Genomic DNA, 25,977 nt, shown 5'->3' with positions numbered 1-25,977 from the left:
CCGTGTCCACAAACAAACAGAAACCAGACCTGGAGGCCTCACGACGCCGCGATCCTCCAGCGTCCCCTGTTGGGTTAATCTCGGCGTGCAATGGGCATTTAAGTACGCCGCCCCGCCTCAAGCTTAACCTTGGATTAATAAGGAATAGACAGACTAACACAGTTTAGCTCGACATGTCGGGGCTCAACTCAATAATATTCATCAATTATCAATTCAAGTATTTAAATATCAATCTCATCAAATACCATCAACTTCAATATCATCAAGTTAAATACCATCAACTGATTTATAGTGCATCAAATCAACTACAGTTTGATACTGTACTCAATACTCACACAGGTTTCTGACGAATGTGATCAACAATGATAAATATCAACATCACAGCAATCAAAATAATTATTAAACGACTCACCCTACCGTTGATATGGTAATTATCATAAATCTCTACACCTTACTGGATTGGAAAACATCACACACCAATAGAACCAAGATTATTCAGTGATAACTCACTCACACCAATGGAACCCAGATTACTCAGTGACAAACTCACCTTTAATTAACTTAATTACACTTTTACACTTTGCTTACTTTCAAGCTACCCCTCTAAAGTGTGGGTGAAGACTAAAAACTCATATGCAGATTCGAAGGCGTCGTTCTCACGGTCAACTTGGGGTGGCTTGCTTATCACCCTGACTAACTCATAAATTAAGCTCAAGTGTTTATGTTTCTTGAAATAAAAGTCTCGGGGTCTTTTCAGAACTTTACTAACTAATTGCCCTAATTATTTACACACTACACTAAAACCATATGTCGAATAATAAAATTAAAAATGAGAGAGAAAAAAAAAGATTGGCCGCTCAAAATCCGTCCTACACTAATAATATTTGATTATCTACAAAATTTGTTTGTTTTTTCATTTTACGTCAAACGTTTCTGCTTCTAGTTCTGTAATAATATTAACTGATTACTGATTAGTATTATGCTAATTACATGATAAAGCTGACCGAAATAGGTCCTTTGCTTGGGTCGGGACGAGGGCAGAAGCGGCACTGGCAACGCCTCTAGTGGTAAAAGTAATGAACTAGGAGGCAATTTAGGGCAAAATATATTTATTAATAATTTAAAAACAACAGTGTTTTATTACATGGGTGTTTGTTGAATTAGTTAAGAATTAATATTTTGTAATAAATACCAAAACCCTAAAACGAATCTTTAGGTCTACCGTTAAATATCGTGACTTTTGCATCAATCACAATATATCAAAAACAAAACACTTTTTCAAAAAAATGCCAACGCATCGGCCTATAGAATATTCTTTTAAATTATCCTACAAAAACTAAGATCGATTACTTGAAAAATGACTGAATAAAGTTTTTTCAAGTTCAACATTTATGCATTTTTGTTCTTTTTTGAAAGGTATTTTTTTTTTAATCTCAACGTATCGGCCTGTAGAATTAAAAAACCTTTACTTTGATGTATAATACTTGAAATTCTGTTGTATATTAAGTGAGTAATCTTGTTTTCAATATGCTAACGTCTCGAATCGTTGGTCGCGGACATCCTTAAGGGGACCAAAGTCCTGATTTAGCCGGGACATGTTTAGGTTTTTATTGTCTTGTCTTGTTTTACATTTATGTCCTGATTTGTCCAGATTTAAGCACCAACACACCTAAGTGTGCAATTTTTTGAGATTTTTATTTGCAGCTATTTATTTAGCTGTTTTAGCTAAAACAGTAGTATTTTTCAACTTAAAGTCTTCTTTTTGTCGTCAATTTTGATTTTGAATTGTCTGAAGTTGATCACCTTATGTCAGATTTCAGATTTGTGTTATTATTATTGTGTTGAACAAAAACACGATTAGCCCGTCGCACCAAACTTTTATTTTAATAGCACAACGCGTTTCAACCACAAAGTGGTCATCCTCAGGTGAGAAAAAATAAAACTTCATAGTTTCCATACCAAGAAGATCCAAGAAGAAGAAAAATTATTGTGTTGTATCTTGCATTATTTTCCTTTATAGATCTTGTACAGTTGGAGACAAAATACTTAGGTCGTCAATGTCACTTGAGTGACATTTAATTGTAAAGCATGCTTTAGGACTGTTAACCTTATTTTTAGCCACTGTCAATCATACAATCATATTTTTGAGAGGAAAATATAATAGCTGTTATTAATTTGAAATTGTCATTCATTTTAACGTTAAAGCTTGAATTAAATTAAAGTGTCAGAAAAACTGTACAGTTGGAGACAAAATATTTTGGTCGTCAATGTCACTTGAGTGACATTAAATTGTAAAGCATGCTTTAGGACTGTTAACCTTATTTTTAGCTACTGACAATCATAGTTGAAAAGTTGTATGTACATATTTTTGATAGGAAAATATAATAGCTGTCATTAATTTGAAATTGTCATTCATTTTAACGTTAAAGCTTAAATTACATTAAAGTGTCAGAAAAGTGACGACCAAAGTATTTTGTCTCCAACTGTATGCTTCTAGCATTATTCTTAGCGTTATTACTCAATATCGCAAAAACTATGCATCGCAGAGTATTTTAACCTGTTGCATCGTGTTCAGCGGGTAATTTTACGTCGAAAAAAATTATATTTCAAGCGTTTTTAAACTCAAAAAATTCGTAAGTTTTTAAACTTAACCCAATAAAGTTTTGTACACTTTTTTGAGTTTTTAAGATCACTAGAAATATCGAGCGATCAAGATAATTTGTAATCGAGTCTTCTATGCATCCGAGAACGTATGTCTGCTCTTTCGACTTGACATTTTACAGACATACGTTTTCGGATCCAAGGATGACTCGATTACAAATTATCTTGATCGCTCGATATAAAAACGTTATATGGATCGATTTTAACGTTAAATTTTTTTTGATTTTTGTAGAGATTTTAGTCGATTTTTGGCACCCGGAGCGGTCTATTTATAATAACTTCGGACTTCTTGGTGATAACCGCTTATGTTTGGTACCATTGGAAAGAAAATTTGATTTTATAACATACACAAAAAAGATCAGTGTTCTGCGACAAATAGTTATCGAGAAAATTTCTGATAAACTAATAAAAAAAAAAATGAATAAGATCATAAATTAAAATATTGCAATTTTAACAAAATAAATTTATATTTTTTTATCAATCAATGTATATATTTGATTTATTTTACCTTTAATAAAAAAAATTTATCAGTATTTATTTTACGGAATTCTAGTTTTTTAACTTAATAATATGTTTGGTTGCATATCCTATTTTTGAATGAAACCTCCAGTGACGTCAATTCGCGCGAATAATGCGCACACGTGATTGGTGCAAAGTTACGAGGCAACCTGAAGTTTATTATTCTATCAAGACGGCGATGTTTGTTACCACAACAATCACAACCTAACCTCTTCAGGAAAGTTAGAAACTGATTATTTGAGCTTTAAAAAAGTTATTTTCTATGAAATAATCAAATATGAATAAGAATGAGCGCCCGTGGTTCAAGAAGAAGCCTCCACAAATTAACTTAAACCTGGTTAGTGCCGCTGTTAACTTTAACAATGAACCAAAATATGGCTATTACGGATTTAAACTTTACTTCCCTGAAGCAGGTGAGAATTCCTATCTCCATCACTGAAGATTTGTAAAGCAGTAGAAATTTCAGACGATACCAAAGATGAGACCCTTCTTAAATATGTGTTGCACTTTGAAAATTTCATTAAACGTCACAGGGACAATTTCTCATTACCTGAAATAGAGGCCCAAAAATGCTTTGTGATTGATTACAAACTTATAACTTCAAAGGAGGATGAACTGTGTGAGAGATGGAAAGATTTAGAAACGCAGATAATTACGAACACAGAATTTTGTTTAAACTGCATGGGTTTAGCCATGCACCAGTGTATCATGGACTATGAAAATATAGATAACGATTCGGAAGATCGCACCTTTATGAAAAAATGTTTGGGGGTAATTAGGGCCAGATTGATCAATCATGAACCCATACAACAAATCAGAGACATACGCGTGAATAATTATGGTAGTTTTATACAACATGAGGCTCCATCATCACAACTATATTTTAGGACGATTAATTTCACTCAAAGGCACTGTGATAAAGGCATCTAATGTTAAAATTATGTACCAATACATGGCGTTTTCATGTGCGATTTGTACAGGAATTCAAGTTCTTAAACAGCCAGACAACATTTTCACTGCCCCAAATAAATGTTTAACAGACGGTTGCAAAGCCCATTCAAATTTTCAAGCTTTGCATTCGTCCTCCTTCACCCGAACAATTAGTTGGCAATACATAAAAATTCAAGAATTAATAGGAAATGATGAGGTTTTTAATATTGCCTGTAGGAATTATAATAACTTAATATACAAATTTTCAGTTTGAAAACGGCCGTGTCCCTAGAACTTTGGAATGTGAATTGACGGAAGATCTTGTGAATTCTTGTGTTCCAGGAGATGACATAACGATAACAGGCGTGATAAAAGTATTTTCATTCAGAATTTGGTGTTCATTTAGTTAAAAGTATCGTTTTAGGTGCGTAATAATGCAGAAGCTTCGAACAAAAATAATCAAAATAGTGTTTTTCTCCTTTATTTGGACGTGGTTTCAGTTGTAAACAACAAAAATGAAAATGAGGGTACTTACGGAGCTTCTGAACGGATAAAATTCAATATAACTGACTATTACGCAATTCAAGTTAGTAAGAGTGATTTGCTATATCATATGCTCATATTTAAAAAACAAGACACTACTGACTTTTCTTATTTTCATCTCAAAAATAATTAGTTATTGATAGAGTCTCCCAAAACTATAGAACAAAACCAAAGATGATTTTTTTTAAATATTTTCCAAGTAAACTGTGAAAGTGTTCATTTCCTATTCTGAAAAAGTTACAATATAACAATTTTGCAAATAAGGATTTAGAAACATAAACATTGCAACTCTATTTTTAAAATCAATTCAATCAACTCCTTTAAACAAGTTGTTTCGAAATCTAAATTGTCTAAATTTATGCGTTAATTTGCAAAAAAAATACACAAAAACAATTAACATTAAAAAAATTGTGCAATTAGTGTTTAAAGAAATAAATTTTGATTTTCAGAATGTCTAAATTTAAACTTTTTTTAACAAGAAAAAATAGAAATTCGTAAAGTAAAATGGCGGCAAATGTTGACTTTTAAGCAATAAGTAACCATGTAACATGTTTTAAACTTACATTAGGGACGGTGGGTTAAAATTTAACTCACCTTTTTAACTCATCTTAATTTATATTTTTGAGCAGTTTTGCTCATTAATGGTAATATTTTTAATAATACAGACATTATTCTTGTAGAGTTTACCACATTTTTTTATTTACAATCAATGAACTTAAAATTATTATGAAAACTATACAATTTATTAATTAATTTGAAATACCTACGTTTTTATGATACTTATTTTAACTTAAAAAAAATTGAATTGTTTTTTGAGAGTATACACACAATGGATAATGATTATTATAAATACAAAGAGGAAAAAAACAAAACAAAATAAAATTCTTTCATTGGGATTAGAATCTCGATCCTTGGGTTTATCAGGCAAATATCCTATTTCGACTAGTAGGCTTCGTGACGTCATTGAGCATTTCCAGCCTATTTAGGTAACCACTTTCGCTTAACATTAGTAGTATGAAAGGAATATCGGGCACATCATGATAAATGTTCATCAAAGTTCTCAAAATAGGTTAAAAAAACCTAAAGACTAATTTACACTTTTAGTGGTTGGACAAAATTCACTGTCGGTCACTGTACTCAATTGAAAAAGTCATAAATGGTGGCACTGAATTTTTAATTTTATTTTTTTTAAGTTTTAATTTTAATCGGTCATAGACCGATGAAAAAGTGTCGTTAGTGCTATTTTAATTCCTATTTTTTAAAACAACTTGAAAAATGATTGTTTTTAAAATCCAGTAAATAGCTGTACCTGTACGGTATTTTAAATACATTAAAGTGTGTACCTGAAAGAGTTAAATAAGAACAAAATTTTATTTTTCGCAACAGTCAAACATTCAAGTCATTATTTCCAGAAAATCCATGCAGAGCCGTATCTGTTTCGTTTCCTCGTCCACTCGCTGTGCCCCACCATTTACGGCCACGAAATCGTCAAAGCAGGCCTCCTTCTTGCCCTCTTTGGCGGCACAAAATCGCCGAAATTCCGAGCCGAGTCTCACGTTTTGATGGTTGGCGACCCTGGACTCGGTAAATCCCAGATGCTACAAGCTTGTGTGAACGTGGCCCCTAGAGGTGTGTACGTTTGTGGTAATACAAGTACAGGGTCGGGATTGACTGTTACTTTGACTAGAGAGGCAAAAGGCGAATATTCGCTAGAAGCAGGGGCGCTTATGTTGGCCGATCAGGGATGTTGTTGTATAGACGAGTTTGATAAAATGCCCACACAACATGCTGTACGTTTCACTTAAATTGTTTTCTAAATACTAACTTGAGAACATGTTAGTGTCTTTTAGAAGCTATGGAGCAACAGAGTATCAGTATCGCTAAGGCAGGAATCGTTTGTACTTTACCAACGCGTGCCACTATTCTAGCGGCTGCAAATCCAGCAGGGGGACATTACAATAAAGCTAAAACGATTGCAGAAAATTTGAAAATTGGTTCTCCAATGTTGTCGCGATTTGATTTGATTTTTATACTTCTCGATCAGCCGAATAAGGTTTGTTTGAGACACTTTATTAAATCGATGCTTATAATAATTTTTGAGGAGTTGGATATGAGGCTATCGGAACATATCCTCGCTTTGCATACTAGTCGAAATGGCTCAAATACGTCGAGGAATCCAAGGTTGATGTTGCAACATGCTAACAACTCCTTAAGGTAAATAAGATTGAATATTAAATTAAATTTTTCACATCAATAAAACGAAAAAACGATTTTACAGTTACACAAAAATCATTTTAATTTTTCAAAAAGTTAAAAAAATACAAAAACAATATTTTTGTTTTGGTATTAACTTCCTACAATACTGCCCACTAGCATCTAATAAAAAAAAACTAATGCAAAAGGGACTCTTATTAAACTTTGCAAACTATTGTTTTTTTCTCAGGGGGCGCTTGTCTCTTCAAAACGAGGAGGAAATTGATTCTTTATCCCACTCCTTATTCAGAAAATATATAGCTTATGCTCAAAAATATGTCAATCCACATCTATCACATGAAGCTAAACAAGTATTGAAAGATTTTTATTTGCAATTGCGGAAGCAGTTCCAAAGCGGAGACAGTACCCCTATTACAACCAGACAACTAAATTCTTTGATAAGACTGACTCAGGTGGGTATATTAGTGATGCAAAATCTTGCAAATAATAATATTTTTAAAACATTTATGTTTATTATAGGCTAGAGCTAAGGCTGAACTAAGAGAAGAAGCCACTAGAGAGGACGCTTTAGACGTTGTAGAAATTATGAAAGAAACGTTGGTAGACATATTTACTGATAATGATGGAACTTTGGACACCACTCGCTCTCAAAATGGGGCAGGAATGAGCACCAAAAATCAAGTAATATGTTGTTTAATCATTGTTATATAACATTTTTATTTGTAAAATTTTAGATCATGAAATTATTAAGATTGATGCAGCAAAAGGCTGAAGAAGAAAGTAAATCAATTTTTACAACAAATGAAATCAGAGATTTATCTAAAGACGCCGGAATTAACAATTCAAAGTTTTACAATGTCTTACAAAGTTTGAATATCCAAGGTTTTATTTTGAATAAAGGCGCCAATAGATATCAACTTGTCACCGCTGATTTGTAATTATGTAATTTTGTGAATAAAAACTATACTTTTTTAAATAATTATATTAAATGAAACAATTAACAATGATGACATGAATTACAATTACATTAACTACATTACTTACACCCAAGACTTCTTGGGGATTTAAATACTTCGCAGAGTTTATTCAGGACCTCCCCTGTTAATATAGGCAATTTCCTCATCACTAAGCGGACGTCTTCTCCACCTTTGGGGTATTTGAAAGTCGTAAATCGCTTCACCAGGTTGGGAAGCAGCTCCAGGTGATGTCAAAGGGGCCGCTGTTGAGCCGGAAGGCGCTGCTTTCTGGTCACGTGAAGCCCCATATCTAAATCGAATAGACGGTGTTCTTGCAATAGTGCTAGACAATGTTCTATTAAAAATATTGGAGAAATTCATTTCTGAGTCGAGATAACCTAAAAATTGTGACGGTTTTCAGTGACGGTTTGGGGAATGCACCTGCAATACTCACAGTTGCACAAAAATTTGGATTTTGAATTGGAGTTTAGAGTTCGATCATTTACAGTAATTTTCCCAACTGATTAAATAAACCAAAATGTAGCAAAATTGGTCACAGGTGGATGCGCAAGCGCAACTTATTGGCTATTTATAAATAGAAAATTCCGATTGATGATAGAAAAAATCATGGGCTGCGAATAACTAGTCGTACATTGTAATTTTAAATATATAAGTAAATATTTTTTAAGAAAATCATTAACTTTAAATAATATCTAGGAAATAGCAGAATTCTGAGTGTTTTAGTATAATCCTCGGTAGTATAGTGGTTAGTATCCCCGCCTGTCACGCGGGAGACCGGGGTTCGATTCCCCGCCGGGGAGATTTTTTTATTATTTTAAAATAAAAAATTACATTTTTGCGTTTTTATTAATGTTAAAGCATCACATAAAGTTACACTTTTGTTTTTCCATGATCTTGTTGGCCATATCTTCCAGGTTGACCAGATGAACCAGCATTAACTCCTACGTTTCCATTATTGTTAACACTTCCGGGCAATGAAGAAGAAGTTTCTGATTTTGGTTCGTCACCTAAAGATTCGTATAAATAACTAGAGCAAAAGATTAAAATTCACTAACCAATAGGTGAAGAAACCACCAATGCAACTCCCACAGCCAAAAGAAAAATGATCATCTACAATCAGGAATTTAACAAAACTCACTAAATAATTTGTACCTTACCAAATTAGACTTCATTATTCGATTGTGCTTAACACAGAGTGAGAGTTGTTTCTTTTATACACCAGACGTAAATTAAAGGGCAAAATTACCATTTTAACACATGCATAAATTAAGGAACAATATAAATACTTGTCTTGCTGGTTTCTTCGAGTAACCATAAAATTTAAAAACGTCGATGCACTATATGTTGGTATTAATGATGATTTTTAGACGAAAGAAGCTGTTTTGCGAAGGTCATCCGTAAATGATCAAGGTTATGTCGAATTAAAAGACCAACAAATCATTTCAAGTGATATATTCATGAATACTCTCGCCATTTATTGATACAAATTAGTTTAAAATTATTGCCCATGATGATGTTCCCCTTGTCCTGGTTTATGCTCTTCGCGTTGATGCTCACCAGTTCCTCCATGATGTTGTCCTGTCGGTCTCTGTTCCTCTCGATGATGTTCTCCAGTTGTTCCCTGATGATGCCCTGTAGGTCTCTGTTCCTCTCGATGATGTTCTCCAGTTGCTCCTTGATGATGCCCTGTAGGTCTCTGTTCTTCGCGATGATGTTCACCTCCTTGATGATGTCCTGCAGGTCTTTGTTCTTGATGATGTTCCCCAGAACCATGATGTTGTCCGGGCCTTTGTTCTTCACGATGGTGTTCTCCCTGGTGATGTTCTCCAGGTTTTTGCTCCTCACGGTGATGCTCGCCTTGGTGCTGTTCTTCATGGTGATGTTCTGGCCTGGGTTTTTCGTTGTGGATGTCTATACCACCATGGGTGGGGTGGGTTGTAGCAGCAAGGGTTGTGGCAATTGTAACGACAAAGAGCGTGAAAACCTGAAAATTTGTTACAGGGGATTTACAGAAATTAAAATTTACTTACGAAAAAGTGCGCCATTCTGGGTGAGTGTCTGGATGTGACTGTGGTATTTTTAAGGGAATATTTGTTTTTATAGGGAGTTTGGACTTGTAATAAAAAAAAGTTTTTATCGCTTGGGCCATTATGTCTCGGCCAAATATTTTGGAAACTCGTTTCAGGTATATTGGAAGGATAAGATGTGGTACTTTTAAAACATAAAAATGTTAATTGGGATCGCCGTATCAGAAATTTGCACATCTGGACAATATATATATTTTACTCTTATTGTTATTCTCAATTTAGGAAAATTTTGGACCAAAAACGTGACTAAAAAGTATCTATTTCTAAATTTCACGTAGTAATTTTGTATAATTGTTATTTATTATTAAACTTGTTAATGTAAAAATGTGTTTAGTTAAGTTTTTATTATTGAGATTTAAATAAAAAGCTCATTTTTGCATAAAATACGACTATGGGGTAGATGCCCGACACCATTCAGACCGCCAAAATATCTTAAAACGTAAATTCTCACTGAATGAGACAAGTTTTACAAGATTTTATTTTGTTTTTATTTGATGATATTGAACCACAAGCTTGTGTGATTCTCTTGTATTTTTATTTGTTTGGAAAAGTTGTGGGAATAAATTAGTTTTAAAAAATATCAATTAACATTCGTAAGGTTTGTATAATATAATAACAATTTAGCATTTTTAAACAAGAATAATCAGTAGTTTTACGTTTTTACTAGGCAACAATGATTTATGCTAAGTTAAAGATAATTACCTTGAATTTAAATATAAATAATTATATCATTCTATATTCTGGCTTTTTTATTACTTATTGATAACTTAATGTTTATTAGGTATTTTGAAAAAATACGTGACAGTAAATACAAAATAATAAATTCAAGACAGAATTTTCAGTGTCTTTTCTGAAATAATCATAAAACAATTTGAATATGTATTACACTATAATAATGAATTCAAAAACAGCAGCTATTAAAATAATCATTTCATCAGACTCCCCGCTACATAATTAGGTATTATTAGAACTATGGGTATTACTTCATTTTGCCGAAGGACAAGTTTAGTTGAAAGGGTAAAATATCAAGATTTAATAAATTTTGGAGCAATTTGGTCATCTAGTACACACAAGTAACAACCGTGTAAGCTGTCTAGAGAATTGTGCAATTTCATATGTCGATTTTATTTAATTTATGTTTCGTCTAACAAATTAGAAACATAGCCGCTCCTCGTTCTCAAGAATTATTTATACACAAAGTTGTAATTAATATTTAATTTATTCAGAGTGAAGATGTAATAGATATGAAAAAAACGTCAGTTGCAATATATCAGTGAAATAGCTAGTAGTGTATGCATCGTAGTTACAGATTTTTGCACAAATATGCATCTTGTAAGTTTTAGTGTGTATGTAACACCTTAATTATTATTAGCTGTGCAAAATTTACTATGAGTTTTTCAGTATTCACTTAATTATTTATTAAGTTATAAAGTACATATCACATGAAAATTTTCTTCTTGCTTGAATATTCAAATTCTATTTCAAACTTTTAAGTTTACATTTTGTATATTTATTTAGTAATGAAAAAGTAATTATTTAAAGACCGCATATTCATCTGATTTTTAGGGTTTTAAATCTTGGACTAAATTTCTAGCACAAACATAAATCGCTAATAAATATAAAATACAAAAATATATAAAAGTCCACCAACATGCTTTATGAAAATATGTAATAATTTTGTACACGTCTTTCTACAGTCTTGCAATTTTTTTTAATAATATCTATAATAATATAATAATAAAGTATATGTAATAAGTTCATACATACCTACGTAGAATACATAAGTTACAGCGATTTAAAAATTAAGTGTAAATTTTGATACCAACCTATTTGAAATAAAACTGTCTAGGTAATGCATTTTTCCATTAAGATTGGAATATTTTAGAAAGTAAACTAGTAAACCGATCGATTTGAACTTGGTAATTCGATGACAAAGGGTATTTCGAAGATTGTAGTTTTACACAGAATAGAATTATAATAGTATAAAACAGTACCTATATGACATGACAGAAGTGTTCGAAGAGTCTAAAACAAAATCTAAAAGCATTTAATAAAAATTAATTTCAAGACTGTTTTGTTTTTGGTTGTTACATAACGAGCACGGAAGTGATAAATAACGCACAAGCGGAAAAGTTGCGCGAGTGCGTTAGACACTTTCCTGCAAGTTTTGTACACTATTTTTCCTACGACCATAAATACTTTTTTTCTTACGAACATATTTTTTTTTCATAACGATTTATTTTTTATAATGGATACAAAAATACGTTGAATAACGATTTATTTTTTATAATGGATAGAAAAAAAAATACGTTAAATGAAAAAATAGAAAACATTTGAGAGTGAATTGTGCGTTAGATTTCTAACACACAGCGCGAAAACAAATCGCACAGGTTTCTGACCTCGTACGATATTGCCAATTTTCGCGCATATGTAATTGTGCGTTATGGTCAAGTTTCGTATATGGTCGTAGGAAAAAAATATATCTTCTTACTTTTTCGTCTGGTGACTTATGATGTAAATAATAAGAAGCTTACCTACTGGTTGTTCGGAATACTGAAAAGTTGAAAAGCTCCGTTACGCCCATTGAAGCCAGTTGATATTTGACGAAAAGTACGAAAACGTGTGGTGGAGGCGGCGTGATTTGTGATCATTAGGTATTTACTAAACTCAATGTTGTGATGGAATGGTTGTAGATTGCAAATTGTACTGTAAGCCTCTGTAACTGATTGAAAAGAATATTCGTACCTCCCTTGAGTGTAGCGCGTGGCTCCAAAAAAGTGAGGTCAGATTAATGATGATAAAATTTATGGTGAGGTTATGTTTCACTTTTCAGATTCAGATTCCCTAAAATTTCCCAATCAAGTACAACGAAACGTAAGGTACGAATCTCCGTCACAGAAAGCACACAATTTTCATTATCGAATGTATGCAAATGAGAATTAACCAATTGGGGGACAATTTTTGAATTTAAAAATGGTCTAAAGTGATTGGTTTATCTTCTCCATGGTTACTCACATTACAATAATGGCCTGTGTAATGGCCGACTTCCAACGGACCAATCATATCATTGCATTAAATTTTGAATGAATCCAAAAATCTAAGGTGATTGGTTTTTTACATTATTTTAATGGCCGACCTTAAACGGTCCAATCATATTGCTACAATTTTTACGATATTTACGTTAATTCATTTATTCCCTTCATTGAAAAAAATTTAAATTAATTTGAAAGTACGAGTGAAGTGCGATTTTTGCTATATCTTGACAAATCTTTGAAATACAAAATATCCAAGAAGTCTAAGTATCTCACGGAAAATTTTATAGGCTTGCACACGACTATTTTTTTCGTATCACATGCAAGGATATTAATGTAATAATGTTTTGTTATTTTTAGGTATACTGGATTTCCATTTCTTGTGCTTTATTTTTTTACAAAATCCAGTGTGCCAACATTGAAGAACCTATAAATTATGGCCCTAAGGTCACACCTACAAATATACCAAGTGCAAGACAAGCTTTAGGATACGACAAATACGAAAGACGACCAATTGACAGCTCTAAATCGACGGGAAGAAGAATATACCCACACGGAAACAACTGGGAAGACTTTGAAACACCACAAATTCATTACAATTTTGGATACAATGGATAACTACTATCAATTATTCTTTTTTTATTAAATTAAATTAAATTAAGTTAAATATTACATTGTAGCTGAACGTTTTATTAAACTTTAATTTCTAAAAAAGTTTCCATTTCTTCTAAAATTGAACGGTGCCCCAGGATTGCTTTCCTCATTTCCCATACCCAAATCCGGTGAAAACGATGGCAAATTAACTTGCCATTGACCAAATAAAACGGTCGCAAATTCCAAAACTTTCCGTAAAATTCTGATACCAGTTAGTGTGAAAGAATGCAAATTTCCGATTTTGTTGATGAGAGTTGAGTAAACACTGCGAATAAGATCGTAGTTGTCAGTCACAAGGCCGTGAAGTCGGGAAAACACTTCTCCTTTAAACTTGAGAAAAACTTCTATCAACTGCAAGATTTCTAAATGCGGTTCTAGGAGTCCTCGTGATTCAAGTGCTGGTTGTTCCTTTAGGGATTCTTGATGAAAATAATTTTCTGGTACTTGCTTTTGATAATCATCATTTAGTGTGTATCCAGCGGATTTGCTTAAAAGTGCCACTACTGAACTTGCTGATTCGCCTCTGGAGTCTGAGTTTAGGCCGATGGTGTATGAGCCGTCTTCGTTTTCGGTGCTGTAGATTGTGCAGGAGACGGTACTCAAACCGACAAACTGTGACAAAATAAACAATTAAATTGATGTAAAATAATTAAAAAAAAATGTTTACCAAGAATATTAAGTTAAACCACTCCATGATATTTAAAGCCTAATGCTTCTTACAAGAATAGCAATGTTAAATGAACTCAAAATCGGAATTACGTTCTTTTATAACTACGAAAGGGCGAATAGGTACATTAAATAGTCATTAGAATGACCCATCTTTCGGTTATCCCAAACTGGAGGGAAGTACTTTCTATTGCACCTTGTTAAATTTTCTAATCCAAATTATTATTCCAAAATAAAAAAAATAACAAAGAATAATACTCGTAATAGTAAACTACTTTATGAAATGTAATTTTATTAAATAAATACTTGTCTATACCAAAAGGTTAAAAAAAGAAAAAGAAAAAGGTTAATATTATTCAAGATACAGTAATTTCTAAAAGATGTTTCAAATTAATACGGAGAGTATATGTTAATTACTTGGTTTTAACATATAGGTATGTACATTAAATGGAAGCAATTAAAAAGTGACAATAAAGTATATGTGTATCTCTGGACATTTCTATTTCCATTGTGTCACTATTTTATTTATTATTTTTATTTAAAAAAATCTTGTTTAAGTAACATCTGCAAGATTACTTATAGCGTTATAGCAATTATAATAAGTAATAGCCAAAGCCTAATCCTGTATTTCTATTAGCGAGATTGTGACATTCATGAAATTTGCTTTTATTTAATTAAATAGGTTATTTTAAATAGGTTTAAATAGGTAATAATAGTAAGTAGTATTAAAAATCTGTGGTCGTGGGTTATCTCATCCAACAACTGTTTTTTTTTATTTAATTTCAGACAATAAATATTAAATAACTTTAAGAAGATGTATGTCAGTATTAAAATATTACAAGTTTATTATCGTAGAGAGGTACAAACACTCAATATAAAAAATAAGATTAAATAAATAGATAAATAAATAAATTAAAACTAAACATTAATTTTTTAATAGTAATAATAACTAGGTCTTCTTCTGGGCACATAAACCCTTCTTCTTTGACTTTGCATCCTTCTATAAGCAAACAGAGGTCTGAAAACAATCGCATTGGCAGTTTCCATAATTTCTCCATCTTTTTTCTCGTTGGTTTTATCATTGGGTGCTTGAATCGGTAAAACTGTTTCTTTATTTGGGGTTACTGTCGCTAATTCACCCTTAGATATTAGTGGTGCTATAGATTTGGAGTGTGATAGCATGGCCAAAACTAGTAATACAACAAATGCAAAAAGATGTCTCACCTATTAAACAAAAAGATAAATGTTATTGACTACAATTTTAAATAACAAAATGTTAACTTACTGTAAGTGTCTTCATGTTGCTTTGATCTGTCGTTGATGCACTTAATTTTCAAACTGTTGCATGTTTGTTGGTGCCAGCATTTTATATACTTTTGAGACGAAATTTTAAGAATGGAATTACCTATACATACTTGATTTTTTCCAGAAAAGCACTTACACATTTTTATTGATTTAAGTTATTGTCACCTTTTGTTATTTTGACTGGATAATATGAAAAAAAACTCAGAAGAAACTATTTTTAGCATTTATTTTTGTCACATTTTTTTTAGGATTTCTTACTGCTGGTACACATTTTAGACAATTTCCTTTTTAATTAACTTTAAATCAATTTTTGTTAAACGTTGCTGTTATTATTGATTTAAATTTAAAAAATTGTGATTCCGAACTAAAAATGGAAATAACACATAACACATTATTCTGATAACTGTTATTCATAATGGTTTCATGTTAGCAGAATTAATTAGAGAGCATGATCAATTTTGTAGGTAGGTAGGTAAATAAGCAAATAGCTTATGATATGAATCACATAGGTAATTTGTCTAAAATTGCACACTTGTTTTTTTTAATTTAATTTAAAAGTCGATTATGAAATCCATCGTAAAATATACATAACATAGTGAGTACTCTTGATACTTTTTTTTCAAATGTAAACAATTTGTCATTATTGCATCAAAATAGTTTTTTGTCCAACTGATATTTAAGCAAAAATACTTCTATTTACAATGTTCATATTAGTTCTGATTTATTTATTAAAAAAATAATAAAATAAATACAGGGTGTTTACGATCTTGGATTTGAAAACTGACCTAGTAATAAAACCGTACAGAAACACTGTCATCGAGAAACAAAATCACACAATTGTTATTATTAAAAAAGTTATTTAACTCCAAAATATTGGTACATGGTTTGAGGCTCACTGGAATTATTTCTTTGTTTAGATAAAATTGTATTGTTGTAATAAATAAAATGACAATGAAAGAGAAAAGTCACTTCATAGTTTTGACACTGTCATCATTTGATTTGCTTTTGCTTTAGTTTTTGTCAAAATTCGATGATCTTTTGTAACGTCTCTTCTAGTGAACTGGTTTCCAATAGGTTTGATTCGTTTTTCTTAGTTTTTTTCCAAATTTATGAACAATACAACCAATAAATTGGTTGTTGTGATTATGATTTACAGTGAAACACAAGGAATGACACTAATGGCCATTGTTGCAGTCGCAGCAGCAGTTCTCAAACAAATAATATAAAATGAATTATTTCCTTTCACAACGTAAATTTTTGTTTTATGTAGCTTATTAGTTTTCTTCTATCGTAAATACCATCTCATTTAAATTGCAACCTCAAGACCGTAAACACCCTGTATAGGAGCTACATTTTTAAATTATGTAGAATGTAGATTATAACTTCATTAATTAAAAATAAAATGTTGAAGGAAAGGTTATGTGTTGATGAGTGATGAATTAAAATTAGTACATATTTTTTCACTTAGGTAAATATTAAATTATTTTCTATGAAAAAATATTTATAATATGTAAATATTGAAGTGTCTGTTATTTTATTGTAGTAATGGACTAATCTTATTGAAAAGAATAATTTAAGATAGATAGTTTGAAGAAATCTCTGTTGCTAAAGCATTAGAAATTGAGGAAACATCCAACTTGAGTTAGGTATAATGGGAATGTACTTAACTATTTTTCTCGCCAGACAAAATTTCTAGTTTAAAATCAATTATTCCTCTTGCTTCGGAGACACAAATGCAATTTAAGAAAACTGTACAGTGACTACTAATTGTTTTCACAAATATACGGAACATTTGCTGTTACAGCTAAGCAAACATCAAATACAATACACATTTTAGTTTATTTTAAGTGTTGCTTTATTTCACATTCATTACTATTTGATTGTCCTCTTCTACACTGTTATTAGATTTTTCTGGATTATTTTCGATAATATCATGAATTTGGATAATTAGAGAAATAAAAACGCAAGTTATTCCCAGTACCACATACATAAGGATTTCAAAAACGACACAAGCAGTCACAATACACACCGTTTTTACTGTTGAGTTATTCGTAAGAGACACAAGTCCATTAAAAATGCCAAAAATCATCTGAAAAATGTAATTCAATTTTAATTTTAATTTAGGCATACTGACCATTTCGATGAAGTGAAATATCCGATAGAACATTTTGCTATCGTTCAAATCCGTCAACTGATACATACCACTAACACAATTTGTAACATTCAAAATACAACAAAAACAACCCACAAAGTAGGAAAATTGTGGAAAAAAGAAGTAAAAGTCACAATGACATTTTCATGTTGCTTAGTAAAATTTCCATATTTTGTAAATTAATAAAATAAATATTTTCTTCAAACAGCCACAATTTTATTACGTTAAAAAATGTTTTGATGGCACCGCATATATGGACACCAAGACGCCACTTGTTTTCCATAATTAACATTTCTAATTAGTATTGTTACTAATCAAATAATTAGGAATCATTCAAGTTTGCGCTTATAGATTTAAGCATGTCTTAACAAGTTTCGTAAACATAAATTTGTAATGTCTTTTCTGGAAAATGTGATTCTGTTCCTCTAAAAACAAACTGACTATAAATTAGCTTACCACACTTTTAGTTTCTCAGTCTAGATTTGAACTTACTAGAAGCAGAAGATATTTGACCCAGAAACATACGTTTAAAAAGTAAGTGATTTTATAATTGTACTAGGGATAGTTTATTTAAATATATTTTAACTGCAGATGGCACATATTTTGAAATGTGTTTTTTTGATTGTCTTGATCGTGCCCTTCATCTATGGTATGCCTGTAACCCCAAGGAATAGTGGTAATCAAGAAACTTCACTTAACTTGATCAATCAAAATCCTGATGGCGAGGTTATGAATACGGCAAACACCATGTATTATAACTTCCGACCAGTGTATTCGTACAGAAGAGTACAAAGTCAAAGAAGAAGAGTATATGTTCCTAGGAGAAGATACAGTAACGGTTTTAATCAAGACGATCGATTTCCTACTGTCGCTTAATTCTTTGGGCTTATAGTAAAAGTATTTTTTATTTATATTTTTTTTTAAATGTGATATATTATTTGATACTTATTTATTCCTTTTGTACTATTTAAAAATAATAAACAGTTGAATTATAAGTTGTATTTAATCTTATAATACATATTTTAATTTTAATAAAAATATTTTACTCTAACTGCTATAGCCTATACAGGCTGTTTCAAAACTCGCGTCTCAGAGAAAAATGTCAAGTAAGATAAATATTTCTAACCATAAATAAGGTAAACCATGGTGATATGGTGAACAAAAAAATTGAGCTCTGTAGAACACAAGAAATTGTTTATGTAAACAAAATAAAAATATAATTTTTTTCATAAAATACAGGGTGCGCCACAACTCGCGCCCCAGAGAAAAATGCCATATAAGGTAAGATACCAGGAACATGAAAAAATTTTATCTATAAAAATTTCAACCTTATGGGAGCTTAAATTTTGCACTTTCGTGCAATCGTTGCAATCGTGCAATCGTTTTACACGATTCACCGATCACCCTGGTTTACCCTATGAAAAAAAAGTTAAAAAAAATTTTGACATTCAGTTTTTTTATGTCTTATTAATGTTACCTATGATCTTATAAGTAAATGTTTTTTCATAATTAGTTTGTAGAAGTACAAAAACTTTGCCAGTAAAAGCCATAAATAATAAATTTAAACATAGTTAACGAGATACAGCTTCTTTGTTTTCTCTTCTAATAGCCTGCAGCAAAAAAACATGTAAAATTATTTTTCTATTAAAAATAAGAAGGGTCAAATTGCAAAATTTAAACTCTCGTGGTTTCTAAGTTTTTTTTTTAACATTTTTTACATGTTCCGATATCTTATCTTACTTGGCATTTTTCTCCAAAATGTATTAGAGTATTAGAGAGACAAGAAAAAAAAACAAATAATATGTCTCTAATGTGTCGCACAAAATTAAAAATCCGACGTCTTCACAGATTTACCGGCTTCTGCATTGTTTTAAACTGTTTATAAAAAAAACAATACAATGGTGAAAGTATAAAAAGTATAAAAAAAATTAACATCTACCACCCAAAATTGCTTTTTTTAGTTCACAGTAAGTGATAAGTCGGTAAAAAAGTTTTAGAAGAACAAGATTTTATGTAGGTATGTTTTGCGGCATATAATAATACATAGTTGATTTCTTATTATAACTGCAAATGAATCTTGAAAATTACTTTGTAAAGATAGCGATAGGCAACCTTTAATACCGTTTATATTATTCTGGGTAACGGTAAATAATTGTGATATTTGTCAAGTTAATTAGGTAGCAACGAAAACAAAGACTGTTTTTTAAATTAATATTTAAACGACCCAACAGGAATATTTTTATTTTGATATTTGATAACAGTGTTTTCAGTGTTGCTTATTGAACTTACATACAGGTGTCCCACGAGTAATAATGAGCCTGAAAAAATCTTTGATGCAACCAACATTACATTTCAAAGATAACGTGGATATTAAAATATTTTGTATTAATAAATTAAACATAGTGACCAAACAGCACTTCAACTTTAATTTATAAAATGTCAAACCTTGGAGAATTTGGTGAGAATTACTAAAATGTTGCCAAAAAGACCAACAAGATTCTCATTTATGAAGAATGTTTGAAAAACATTCAATGCGTATTTCAAAAACGAACATTTTTTTAATTTTCTTATTTTAAATTGGGACCCCTGTTTATTTTTATAACATTCGAAGCGGAACTAAAAAACGAATATTTTTTCTAATTAAATCTCAACTCCTAACACATCAAGAACGGTAAGTTTTTTTTGTGCGAATAATTTTTTTAATTTTTTTAAATAAAATATTTAAAAAATGTTCTAAAACGGCAAAGTATTTGCAAAATACTTTGCTGTTCTAGAACATTTTTAAATACAAACCGACTTAGCAACAATCAACAAAACGAGTAAATACAACTTACTGTCTTGGAAACAGAAGTGATAAACAATCAAATAGAGCTCAATCGCCCAAAAATAAATAAAAGTCGAAATAGTCGAGAAATAAAAAATTGCAAGATCTTTATTAAATTTAACAACAGATTCTTGGGTAACTTTAACCTCTGTGAATCACATTAACTTTTTAAATAATTATTACAATTAATAATATGATAACACTGTTATCGTTGACATGTGACAATTCTTATTTTGTCTCTAATCAAAATTTTTTTGGAGGAATGTATTTAGTAATTTTGTATTACTTGGAAATTGTGAGCTCTGAGAACGAGTCTGAGAAAAAAATAAACAACTAATTTTATTGCTTTTCTTAAAAATCTTATTAATCACAATTTGTATTATCAATGCGGATTTATATTTGTTTATAAAAAGTATTATAGATCAGTTTTACTTTGCATGTACAAAGTTAAAAACGCACTGTTTGTAATCGTAAGTATTATATGTTAATTACATACCCTATTCCAGTTAATTTGTTTGTGCGATATAATACAGGGTGATTCTTAAATAGACCGACAAAATTTTATCCTTGGTACTCGTAGTATCAAATGAGAACATGCTGGAAAAAATATTTAAAAAATTCTTTGTTTAAACGTTCTTCAAATAAAATTTATTAAATTTATTTTCCAAGTAAAGCGTACGCCACTGATGTGTTAGCACAGGTAGTGGTAACCATGGTATTAACGTACTTGACTATTGCAACAATTCATAAACGCCGTAAGTGGCACGGATCAAGGGGGTTTTGCCCCTAAAAGGTATAAACATAAAAAGGGTAAAGTTTGTCTCCATTTATCCTGAGGAAGATGTGATAAAATTTTGTCGGTCTATTTAAGAATCACCCTGTATATTGGCAAAATAAAAATATTATAGTCATAAATTGCTATATCTTTAGCTATGGGTCCTACTAATAAAAATCGGACTTATTTTTGAGTTTCATTGCCATGGGCATCGTTTGAAGGGGGCAAGATGGGGCATGTGCCCCCCCCCCTGGAAGTTAGCCTAAGACATTTTTCGGAATAAGTTTTATTTCGTTAGCGGTAAACTATTTTTTTTTTCAATTTTGTTGTAAAATCAACCATTGTGATATGTCATTTTAGTTGTCAAATGTGTTTAATTTTATCACTAGTTATAAAATATGACATCACGACCTACTATGATTTTGGAAAATTATTGAAATCACAGATTTTAAATTCGAATTTGATGCCTATGCTTTTCACAACCAAATTGGAAAAAATCTTGTACAAAACACGATTCAAAATGGCTGTTTTTTGCACACGTCTAGTAAAAAACACGCTCATTTTGCAACGTGTTTTTTAAACATTTTTTTAGTAACGTTTTTTAACTTTTTTATCATAGACGATTTTGGTTGAGAAAAACGAAATTTAAAACTTTTATTTCTTTAATTTTTTTATTTCTATTGATTATTGCTTTTTTGAATGTATTTTGAAAGAGTTTTTATTTTATATTTTGATTTCCAAGTGTTACATTTTTCTTAGTATTTATTAGTTCATGTTATTTACTGATTTGTGTTATTTTATGCTTAACTTTTATAATTTGTATATTTTTTTGTTTTTTATATATTTTTTTAACTTTTACACTTTTATACTCCAATTTATGGTTTTAGAGATTCCTGTCTTATGGTTTCATTTACAATTTCCGTTAGAAAAAAATATGGTTTTATGTTCCTATTTTGTATAACATGTTTTTGTGTTTGTAATAAAATATGTATTTTTAAACCGCGATGAGGTTGCCCCCTTCTAAAAAAATTTGTAACGACGCCCATGTTCATAGCCTTTCAGAAGAGAAACACTAAACTGATTTTTTTATACCTATAAATCTGTTTTTATCCTGTACCAAAATTTCATATATGAAAGACAAGATAAAATAAACATCTTGTACTAAAGACATATTAAAATTCTTTATGGCTGTTTGTCATACTTAATTTTTGGTTATACTTTTGAACATAAGTGACAATAAAAAAATTTCAAAAATAATCTTTACAATTTGTTTTGATTTCAAATATTTGGTTCTAATATAATTGCAGATGATGAAACGTTTTCTTCTTTGTTTGATGGTAGTGGCTTTGGTAATGCCGGTTTTAACAAAACCAACAGACGATGTAAAAACCTCATCGACCTTGCATAGTGGTGAAAAAACTGGTGGAGAAAATATGGACACTGCTGAATCCGCCGTCTTTCTACCTCGATTTACTTATAGAAGAACACAAAGTCAAAGATATAGATTCTAAAGTCTATGACTTCTCAAATTACAAGTAGGAGCTTCATATTTTCTATAATTTTGTCTTCATTTGTGTGTAATTACATGTTAATAAATAAATACTTACATTTAATATAAAATAAATATTTTGAACTTTATTTAGCTAGACTCGTGTTGTTGTTTTTGTAATAAATGTCACGACCATGGCCTCTTATGCAGCATCTGACAATCGCCGATACAGTTTAACATTAATTACAAGAATTTTTGCTAAAATAACCGAAAGAAAATGTGACTCCATCAGACTCCACCTTTTGTAAAGTTTAATCACCTTCTTGTGATAATTGAAACTGTATAATGCCGATGTCACTCGTGTACAAACAAACTGAAAAACCAGAATAAAGCAGTTCTTTGTTAACCTTCTTCTTCTAGACTATTTAAGGAATAAATTCGGACCAAACGAGGTACAAAATAATTAAAAGGTATATTGGTCACAAGATGAATAAGTTGATAGTGAATTTTAGAGTAACTTGCGCCAAAATAATTTTTTATCTTTGTTTGATTTGTATAATTAGTGGTGTAAAATGCAAAACAGAGACAAGAAAAAATAAAGCACTATCAGAATCGTTATCGCAGGTTATGGATCAAAGTGGGAATGACAATGATGAAATTTTGGTTACTGCTGAACAAGTGTTTTTGCCGAAATTTGCATCAAGAAGAAAATTTGCTTCGAGAAGAAAGGGACAAGTTCAAAGAATACAATATAATAAAAGAAAAACACCACAAAGCAAGCAAAATTATAATTACTGGGGGGGTTACTATTGGAGACCATGGAATTATTCAAGATTCTATTAGTTAAGTGATTTATTTATTTTTTTTTATGTTAGTAAGAATGTTTTTATCAAATAATTTTATTAATAATAAATATGTTATTTTTATTAAAAGGACTATTGTATATTTTTCTCGTCAACAGGAATATAACGATCCTGAAGTAGAAATAATAAAACACCTAACTTATCTACTCTTTAGGAATAAAATTTGTTTTGTTTAGTTTATTAACTTAATGATTAGTGTTAGTTTTATTACTAAAAACAAGGTTTTTATACCGAGTAGTCCGAGTTGTATCTGCCAATTGTAGATAGTAGAGGTCAAAAGAAGCCAAAATAACGGAACTTATCTGAATGATTATAGTTTTCTTTAATTTCATCATGTTTTGTTAAATTTGTTAAAAGGAACAGGTTACTATTGATGCAAAATTAACAACGGACTACAAGTTGAAAATTTGCCTTCAAGCAAGGACGAATCAAAGTTTTTGTATAAAATTTATGAGCAGTGATTTGAAATAAACTGACTTATAAATATCCTTCAGTTGCAGACAGTTTTTATCATCTGATAAATTGTTGACATATAACACATTTTCATAATTGTGTAAATATGTCGTATGATTTCATGTTCACAGTTTTAATTGATTAAAACATAGGAGTAAGAGGCTATCACAACAATGATAAAAATAAAAGGACTTATGACTATTACAAGCAAATAGCAACACGTAGTTTTCGTGAACTAGAAAATACTTTTATTAATTTGAAAATGAAGAGCTTAGTCGTTTCTGAGTTGCTAGCTAACAAATAAAGTTCATATTATTTTATGATCAATTCAAATTTAGGAGTACTACTTTAAAAACTGTACATTGTAACGGGTGTTTTTTTTAATTTGGCGTCAAAGCTTTCATAAAAGTTTGATTGTGGACGAACCATCGTATTGAAAGTTAATAGAGTTTTTGCAAAATTATATGTATAGTAAAACAACAAAAGATCAGAGATAAGTTCGTTCAAATAATACTGAAAAGTGAGATGTCAAAAAATCCTAGAAAAGAGCAAGAAACAACGTAATAATATTACTAAATTAAAGATTTTTAGAACAAAGAGTAAGTTAATATACCTATATAAATAAAATAGGTAAATGCGTAAACATACAGGGTGCGCCAGAACTCGCGCCCCAGAGAAAAATGCCATATGAGGTAGGATACCAGGAACATGGAAAAAATGTTAAAAAAATTTATCTATAAAAATTTCGAGGTTACTAAAGTTTGCACTTTGACTCTGTTTATTTCTGTTGTAAAAATAATTTTCCAAGTTTTTTTGCTATAGGCTATTAAAAGATGAAGCTGTATCCTAAATTGTAACTCCGTTCAATGTTATTTGTGGCTTTTATTGGCAAAATTTTTGTCCCTTTACTGAACAATTGTAAAAAAACATATACAAGATCATCATTATCATTAAATAGATATAAAAAAATGTCAAATGTCAAAAATTATATGTCAAAATTTTTTGCCAGATAGAATTTTTTAAACATTTTTTTCATGTTCCTGGTATGTTACCTTACTTGAAAATTTTCTCTGGGGCGCGAGTTCTGGCGCACCTTGTATAATTGTGTAAAGTTGTAAATGTAGGAGGACACTTCATAAAAGTAAAAACAAAAATGTTAAAAATTAATTGAAATGTAGGATAAATATGTAAACGTAAGAATGAAACAAATTGTATGTTAAAAATTAAGATAAACATTTTTCTTTATGGTAAAAGCAAAAGAAGATATTACATGCACTGCAAAATTTAAAAGAAAGCAGAGTGAGAAGTAAGGAGAAGGAAAATGATGGTAATTTAGCAATTTAAAATAACAAGTTTTATTTGTTCTTAAAATAAAACATTTTCAAACACTTTATATGTACAATAAAATTTGTAAAATTGTAGGCAAGACATTTTAGTTCATTTATAATCCGCTCTGTTTAGAAGAAAACCATTTGGGGCCTAAAAGACTTTCTTCTTCTGATAACATCTCTCTTGTTATTTTTTGTTCGGGGTGTCGATGCTAGGTTTGGATTTGTATACGTGATAAATCCGTTGCCAAAATTTGCATTGTTTGCCACAAATCTGTTATTAACTTGCCTTCTTTCCCTTTTTTGTCCTCTATTTCTTAGAAAATATTTGAGAAAATCGAAAGCTAATGGATTATTTCTATATTCATATTTAAGGTGATTGTACCGTCTAACAAAATTTGGATCAAGTGATCGTTCCTGGCGTTCTTCTAAGTTTTCTTTGTGATTGGGTAAAGAAAGTATTGATGTTAAAGCTATTAGAATTGTGGTTAATAATAAAAAAGTA

At 30.5% G+C, this 25,977-nt stretch overlaps 4 protein-coding genes, 2 long non-coding RNA genes and 1 other non-coding gene across 7 annotated transcripts in view; 3 read left to right on the top strand and 4 right to left on the bottom strand.

Annotated features, from left to right (window-relative positions):
* Nucleotides 1-7,846, top strand: part of LOC123010913 (DNA helicase MCM8-like) — a 14,844-nt gene extending 6,998 nt beyond the window's left edge. The window contains exons 2-12 of the mRNA XM_044408100.1: nucleotides 3,272-3,593; nucleotides 3,647-4,021; nucleotides 4,068-4,327; nucleotides 4,380-4,484; nucleotides 4,535-4,696; nucleotides 6,066-6,443; nucleotides 6,494-6,706; nucleotides 6,755-6,867; nucleotides 7,097-7,319; nucleotides 7,387-7,548; nucleotides 7,602-7,846. Of these exons, the coding sequence (XP_044264035.1) occupies nucleotides 3,458-3,593; nucleotides 3,647-4,021; nucleotides 4,068-4,327; nucleotides 4,380-4,484; nucleotides 4,535-4,696; nucleotides 6,066-6,443; nucleotides 6,494-6,706; nucleotides 6,755-6,867; nucleotides 7,097-7,319; nucleotides 7,387-7,548; nucleotides 7,602-7,805 (2,331 nt within the window). The 5' untranslated portion in view covers nucleotides 3,272-3,457 and the 3' untranslated portion in view covers nucleotides 7,806-7,846. The remainder of the gene's footprint in view (nucleotides 1-3,271; nucleotides 3,594-3,646; nucleotides 4,022-4,067; nucleotides 4,328-4,379; nucleotides 4,485-4,534; nucleotides 4,697-6,065; nucleotides 6,444-6,493; nucleotides 6,707-6,754; nucleotides 6,868-7,096; nucleotides 7,320-7,386; nucleotides 7,549-7,601) is intronic.
* Nucleotides 7,847-8,572: 726 nt separating this feature from the next.
* On the top strand, nucleotides 8,573-8,644 carry Trnad-guc. The gene has a single exon. It is a non-coding gene; the product is annotated as a tRNA-Asp (tRNA).
* Nucleotides 8,645-8,671: 27 nt separating this feature from the next.
* On the bottom strand, nucleotides 8,672-10,036 carry LOC123010914. The gene is made up of 4 exons (XM_044408101.1): nucleotides 9,875-10,036; nucleotides 9,002-9,828; nucleotides 8,900-8,954; nucleotides 8,672-8,851 (listed from the first exon to the last, which is right to left on the bottom strand). Exon 2 carries the CDS (start codon nucleotides 9,717-9,719, stop codon nucleotides 9,300-9,302), a length of 420 nt encoding a protein of 139 aa, XP_044264036.1. The 5' UTR covers nucleotides 9,720-9,828; nucleotides 9,875-10,036; the 3' UTR covers nucleotides 8,672-8,851; nucleotides 8,900-8,954; nucleotides 9,002-9,299.
* A 3,626-nt stretch (nucleotides 10,037-13,662) lies between these two features.
* Nucleotides 13,663-14,383, bottom strand: LOC123011964. Its single transcript, XM_044409698.1, has 2 exons — nucleotides 14,285-14,383; nucleotides 13,663-14,229 (listed from the first exon to the last, which is right to left on the bottom strand). Exons 1-2 carry the CDS (start codon nucleotides 14,309-14,311, stop codon nucleotides 13,663-13,665), a joined length of 594 nt encoding a protein of 197 aa, XP_044265633.1. The 5' UTR covers nucleotides 14,312-14,383.
* Nucleotides 14,384-15,110: 727 nt separating this feature from the next.
* Nucleotides 15,111-15,708, bottom strand: LOC123011056. Its single transcript, XM_044408320.1, has 2 exons — nucleotides 15,569-15,708; nucleotides 15,111-15,507 (listed from the first exon to the last, which is right to left on the bottom strand). Exons 1-2 carry the CDS (start codon nucleotides 15,581-15,583, stop codon nucleotides 15,217-15,219), a joined length of 306 nt encoding a protein of 101 aa, XP_044264255.1. The 5' UTR covers nucleotides 15,584-15,708; the 3' UTR covers nucleotides 15,111-15,216.
* Nucleotides 15,709-20,906: 5,198 nt separating this feature from the next.
* Nucleotides 20,907-22,987, top strand: LOC123011059. Its single transcript, XR_006413124.1, has 2 exons — nucleotides 20,907-21,034; nucleotides 22,647-22,987. It is a non-coding gene; the product is annotated as an uncharacterized LOC123011059 (long non-coding RNA).
* Nucleotides 22,531-23,265, bottom strand: LOC123011060. The gene is made up of 2 exons (XR_006413125.1): nucleotides 22,947-23,265; nucleotides 22,531-22,904 (listed from the first exon to the last, which is right to left on the bottom strand). It is a non-coding gene; the product is annotated as an uncharacterized LOC123011060 (long non-coding RNA).
* Nucleotides 23,266-25,977: the final 2,712 nt, after the last annotated feature.

This window comes from Tribolium madens, unplaced genomic scaffold (genome assembly GCF_015345945.1).
Source record: "Tribolium madens isolate multiple individuals breed KSU strain unplaced genomic scaffold, Tmad_KSU_1.1 Scaffold_91;HRSCAF=231;Tcas5.2_LG7, whole genome shotgun sequence".
Taxonomy (NCBI): Eukaryota; Metazoa; Arthropoda; class Insecta; order Coleoptera; family Tenebrionidae; genus Tribolium; species Tribolium madens.
This window is presented reverse-complemented; position numbering and strand designations above follow the sequence as displayed.

Excerpts from the sequence above, each read along its gene's own strand:
- LOC123010914 (XM_044408101.1), bottom strand. The coding sequence starts at position 9,719 with ATGAAGAACAGCACCAAGGCGAGCATCACCGTGAGGAGCAAAAACCTG.
- LOC123011964 (XM_044409698.1), bottom strand. The coding sequence starts at position 14,311 with ATGGAGTGGTTTAACTTAATATTCTTG. Across the intron at positions 14,230-14,284 it reads GGTTTAACTTAATATTCTTG|TTTGTCGGTTTGAGTACCGT; the intron begins GTAAACATTTTT and ends ATTTTGTCACAG.